Source organism: Rhineura floridana, chromosome 20 (assembly GCF_030035675.1).
Source record: "Rhineura floridana isolate rRhiFlo1 chromosome 20, rRhiFlo1.hap2, whole genome shotgun sequence".
Classification (NCBI taxonomy): domain Eukaryota; kingdom Metazoa; phylum Chordata; class Lepidosauria; order Squamata; family Rhineuridae; genus Rhineura; species Rhineura floridana.
In genome coordinates this window covers 19415731-19421793 of record NC_084499.1, presented here as the reverse complement: position 1 = coordinate 19421793, position 6063 = coordinate 19415731, and the positions used below count along the sequence as shown (strand labels likewise).

At 48.2% G+C, this 6063-nt stretch overlaps 1 protein-coding gene across 1 annotated transcript in view; it reads right to left on the bottom strand.

Annotated features, from left to right (window-relative positions):
• Window positions 1–490: 490 nt before the first annotated feature.
• The window catches only part of FNBP1 (formin binding protein 1), a 106906-nt gene continuing 101333 nt past the window's right edge, over window positions 491–6063 (bottom strand). The window contains exon 19 of the mRNA XM_061603804.1: window positions 491–5753. Coding sequence (XP_061459788.1) covers window positions 5746–5753 — 8 coding nt within the window. The 3' untranslated portion in view covers window positions 491–5745. The remainder of the gene's footprint in view (window positions 5754–6063) is intronic.

Sequence of the window (6063 nt, the reverse complement as noted above, 5' to 3'; positions counted from 1 at the left end):
GCCCTCCAAGTTGGTGGCCATCATCATAGCGCATGGAAGCCAATTCCACAGTTTAAGGTATGCACTGTGTGTCTGTGGTCTGCCCTGAATTTTCCAGCATTCAGAGTGGGATGACGGACCTCTTGATGGACGACAAGACTCTTCTTTTTCTTGCAAGTGGGAATTGCTTAACTAAAAAATGGAAATGGACTGCCTTCAAGTTGATCCTGACTTACGCCGACCTTATGAATAGGGTTTTCATGGTAAGCAGTATTCAGAGGGGGTTTTACCATTGCCTTCCTCTGAGGCTGAGAGGCAGTGACTGGCCCAAGGTCACCCAGGGAGCTTCATGGCTGTGTGGGGATTCGAACCCAGGTCTCCCAGGTCGCAGTCCAACACTCTAACCACTACGCCACACTGGCTCTCTGCTTAACTAAAGGCTAATTAAAATGTCTTCCTGACATTTTGGCTGAGAGAGTGTGTTAACAAGTTAACAAGGCCTGTGTTCGCTTTCAAATGGAAGCACTTTATTTGATAGAATTCTGTCACCAGAGACAAATGGGTCAAACACCAGAACCAGTTTTTACACACTTTTTGGGGCTATGAAACCATATGCACACGTACATTAAGTTGCTACTGAAACCGACGTAAAAGAATCCAGTGCCTAAACACACAGAAATGATTTCTTTTTAATAAAAAAAAGTGCTTGACATTATATGTTAAAATATAATTTGGCTTATTTTTCTTTATCTTTTGACACTTCAAGCATGAAGGGATGGAATCAGTATGCAGCAAGAACCTTTGAAAAATATTCAGCATTAAAACACCACTTTTCAGGAAATATGTTCCTTTTCTCTGTTTATTTACAGATGTTAAGAAAGGGGGTGTGAGAGATTAGGGAGCCGGGCGCAAAGGGTGAGTTTGTTTTAGAGGCAAGGATCAAATGTTTTCTATTCGTTAGGATCATGAAAGCCACAAGGAGTTTTTATAAACTAGTTGCCCAATACATCTTCAAGTTAAATTCCAAGGCTCTACCTCGGGGCTCCGTCTGTGCTCCCTAAGCACGTGTGGAGCTCTTATGTTCCTTTCATCTTAGCAGAGGCTACACATCCCTTTCTGTGCCCAGAGCTGCACTTCGGCGTTTCCAGGGTCACTGGGCCATTGTGAATTGGGGAGATGTCTAAGGCATGGATGTCCCTACGCGTTTTGTGGGTCCAAAAAGAAAAATCCACAAGGTGACCCACGTGGCAGCCAGCAGGATGAACTGAGAGCCTTGACATGGATGACACAAGACACTCCTGTTGAAGAGACCACTTTTCTGAATGACTTTAAGATCAGCCACTGCAGGTATGGCACCCCCTGACTTCACAACTTGCTTTATGAACATACATTCTGAATCTGTATTGACTCAAAGGCTGGATCCACTTGAGAACAGTCAACTTTTTTCTTTAAGCATATTTAAAGGGTCACATCCACTTATTTGTATGTGTGTCCATTCTCAGTTTTTATCACCGTACTCCAAACTAGACGCATGCACACACACATTCTCTCGGGGAAAAGGAGGGAAGTGGGTTAGTGATGCCACAGGTGCTGGCCAATAGGTGACCTCTCCAGCTCGTGTTCCCCTACTTTAAATTGTTGCCGCTTTAAAGAGTTTTCTCAAATTTCATGCCTGGAGCGAGTGGCAAAACAAGCACTGACTAAATGGAACAGGGCACAATGCCTGCAAATCAGTCCTGCTGCTAGAAAAAAAATAGGACACATCGATTTTTCACCTTCCTCGTTGACTGCCAATTCTGTGCTAAGGTAAGGATGTGAAAAGTGCCTCTGGCATCACTTCCCTGAAATGTGCATCTAGCAAGAAAGGAGGCGGCATTTTTACTCCAAGGTGGCTAAAATGTTTGGGGTTTTTTGTCCCGTCGCCACATCCTCAGAGGAGCAGGAATTTGCCACGAAGCTGCCAGTTTGTAAAAACTCCGGGACTGGTCTCTTCACGGACTAGTTATACTGGCAGAAGCAATGCTCCTCCTAGCGTGTGACAAAGCCATGTGGACATTGCAATTGTTTAGATGTTCCCAGTAGGGTGACAATAATATACTGTCCGCCTAGCTTCAATATATGTATATATTTATGTAATGTGTCTGTATATCGAAAAGCAGACTTTTCTCTCTTAGTCTTACATCAGTGGCACCAAAATGCAGGAGAAGGAGCTGATCCTATTGTCTTATTTTACTGTCCGGACGAACGGATGGTATGAACATTGCCACTGGAAACCAAAAAGCTGTAGGCACTGCCTTCCGCTGTGGGCTTCATACCCGCGTGGGCCTTCCTGCTGATGTCAGAAAGGAGTGCTAATAGCCTACAGCTCCATAGAAGCAAGCATTTGACTGTGTCGTGTGCCATGCTAGCAGGGGATGGACCAAAGAGCAGGAGGGGAGCGCGGAGGACTTGGACTGGGACGTTCCAGTTGGGGAAGGACCCACCGAGGGATGATGAAGTGGCCCCCACTCTGGACATTGATGGGTCACCTCCAGCAGTCTCAGACACCCCCCCTGGAGAGGCCACCAGACCCGCCTGACACCCCTCCACCTGATGAGGCGCCACTTCCAGTGCCTGCGCCACCACTGGACAGCCCTCCCCCCCACAGAGGGAGAGGATGGGACAGAGACCAAGGCCCTTCCTTTGCCCCAGTCCAGGAGGCGAATGCGGCCAGAGATTCAACAATCGCAGCTCAGGAGTCTGCGCTTGCGTGCCCGCCTCCAACAGTCACTCGGGGTACATGCAAGCAGGCAGCCTGCCCAGCCCTATTTAAGCTGGGCACAAGGGTTAGTCGCCGAGTCGACATCTTATGGCCACCAAATTGTGCCTAGTTAGCTAGAGAGGGATGCTGAGTTCCGAGTAATACATAGGTAGATTCATGAAGCGCATTGAACTGAAACTTTCTCTTCAATAAAAGAAAAAAACTACAGCTACGTCCGAGTTCTATGAGTTTGGGCAGGACATGCTGAAAGTGACGAAGATTTTAGGCAGCTCAGTGGGCTCTGTCCTATGCATTACCCCAGCAGTGTGGCACATGCTTTTGCCCCAGGCTGCTGTGGCAAAGTTTGAATGCCTGGCTACACACAGGCAGGGACTGGGGATGGATCTTTCCAGTCACCACCTTCCCTGTGCAACGAAAGGAAGAGAGAGTGTTTTATTACCTTAACTTGCAAGAGGGAGACAGGAAGGGAGTTTTGCCATTCCCAACTGTGACACAGGAAGATCTTTCCTAAGCTTTTTGCTACTGATTGGAAAGGCAGAACCCTAGTGAAAATTTTCAGGATCTGGGTAAGCATTAGAGGTGCACGAGCACACATGTGGAAGTTATCACTTACAGCAGGTGTTGGGGGATCTTTGGCCCTCCAGATGTTGCTGAACTACAACTCTCATCATGCCTGGCCATGCTTGCTGGAGGCCAATGAGAGTTGTAATTTAGCAAGTGCTGGAGGACCAAAGGTTCCCCAGACCTGAATTGCAGGATCAAACCATTGGCCCATCTAGCTCGGTGTGCCCATGAGGGGCGGCGAACCCGCAGCATTCCAGATGTTACTGGACTCCAACTCCCATCACCCGTGCTCATTGGCCATGCTGCCTGGGACTGAAGGGAGCTGGGGCACCAAGAACAGCAGGACAGCCCCCTCCTCCCCAGCCCTACACTACGCTGACTGGCAGCGGCTCTCCATGGAAAGATGGTGCTCTACCACTGAGCCAATGGGCCTTCCCAGTTTGGCAGATTACCAGCTCTAATTCACCCAACACAATGTTGCGTTTGGTACTTGGACATTGAACTCAACCTCTCAGTCTTAAAATCTGCTCTCTGCACCACCTCACGCACGCAGCATTTGTTGACCTCAAATGGCCTTCATTGAAAAAGCATTGTGCCTGGGGTGATAATGAAAGTTCTAGCAGTGGTGGTTTTATCTGTGATGGTCCATTCGCATGTAACAATGGTTCCCCATGTGACCGGTGTGCGCGTGTGAACTAGATCTGGTTCTGTTGAAGGCGAGCTGGGCCTTTCCTCCAGCATATTCCTTTACCTATGATAATACACTTGAAACACACGGGGTGGACTCTTTCGGTGATCCGCCAGCCACTGTCGAAATGAGCTTTACTGGGCTCCACATGATTCAAGACCTGCAGGCCTTTGGCAGAGGAAGGCATGAGTTCAAAACCCAAAGTTTGTGACGTTTATGCAGCAAGCAAACCACCTCTCACCAGTCACCCACGGCGGTGTGTTGTTGGAAGTGACATTGCAGCCTCACCAGCGTGACCCGGTCATGTCACTGAAAAGGGAATTAGAAACAGACCCCAAGTGCTGGGCTACGATGTTCTAGTAAAGATGGGAGGGGAAGTGGGAGGGAGGGAGGGAGGGAGGGGGGAAATGAACTGGAGTGCAATTTTGCTTCAGCGTTTGGGAAAAACAGAAATAAATAAATGCAAGATCAGGAGAAGACAGCATGCAGAAGGAGCAGGGATGGTCTTGAGCTGCTAAACAGAAGAGCCAAATAAATTAAGAACAGCAGAGAGATTAAAAATGAGCACCTTTTTTAAAAAAAGGTGGGCGCAGGCAAGGCAACAGGGCGAGCATGCGGGCGGAGAGACGGCAGAAACAGAGGTCTGCAGAAAACTGGCTGGCTGGCAAGAAGCATGCGTAGGCACATCAATGTTGGGCGTACAGGTAGGCGGGGGTTTTGCAAAAGGGGGCTTTGGTGAGGCTTCTGCCAGGGGAAGAGCCCCAGGCTGACAGGCATATCTATTTAAAAAAAACAACCTGTTGTCAGCTGAGTGATAGCATGCTCCAGACCCCAGCAAGCACTCTGGGGCTCTCCGATAAATCCTTGATGATGGGCAAAGAAACAGAACAAATCTACCTCTGGACTAAAGGAAAAGGGCTGCCCGCTGTAGGGACAGGAGGAAAACCAAATGCAATCCCTAAGAGCGGAAACTAGGGAAAGACACAAGACCCTCTGGAACAAGAGCCATCTGAGGAAGGACTGGCTTGCTTTATGGTGCAAAGACACCACAAACCATCCAGTTTTTTCTGAAAAGGTTTTTTTCTGAGCAACTGGCATGCACCAGCTCAATTGCTGGTTTGGTTCCTGCGGGAGGAGGGTGTCCCTTCACACATTACACTGTTGCCTAGGTGTACGCCCCAAATATTTTCACGTAGGCCTAACAAAACACAACGTCTGCATGGGACCGCTGTGTGCAGTGTAACGGGGGAACACGGTCCTCATAGCGATGGTTTGCTCGCCACTGTGTCTGCTCACTAGCTAATCTAAATGGGCAAATTCGGCACCTGGTTGCTTGCACCAGCCTTGAGGCGGTTGCACAGCTCAGGGTGCAATCCTGTACCCATTTGTTGGAAAAATAAACGCCGGGAAGGTTTTTGGTTCTGTTCCCCATTAAGAGACCCTAGCCAAACCCCGCGGTGGAAGAGGGAGAGGAGAGTGGGTTAGTTTGATGCAGCAGGTGCCATGCCGGACAGTTTTAGCAAGCAATGGTGATGTCGGGAGCCAGAATGGGATGCAGTTTCAGAACAAGAGTTTTATGCTGGGTCCGTTTCAAAATGGGGGAGTCTCATGTAACAGAGGCTTTAACAAAAAGCAAACCCTCGTGGGAATAGGGTGCTTTTTGTAAAAAAAAAAAATCAAAATCAAAACCAGACCATTGGTTTCTCCTGTGCCCAGCTCGCCCCGAGGCGCTTGTCATCAGCAACCAACACTTTTAGGAATCTAAACAAAGAAAGAGAAGAAGAGAGAGGCAAGGTTAGACACACACCAGTGGAGAGGTTTCGGGAAGGGAGGTATTCAAAATCAGCAGAACTCCCAGCCACAGTGGGCAGAGGAAATGCTGTCTCTCATACAGCTGAAGCAGGATTGGGTTAAGAACACAAGAAAAATGCCTTTTGATTTGTTTGTTTTTTCCACCTCTCCAGGGTTCCTTTTTTGGGAAGATTCTCATGAAGAAACAGATGTAAAAAAAAAGAGAGATAAAGATGACTCTTAAAAGTGCTTTTAAGCCTTTGTGTTTTCCAGCAAATGA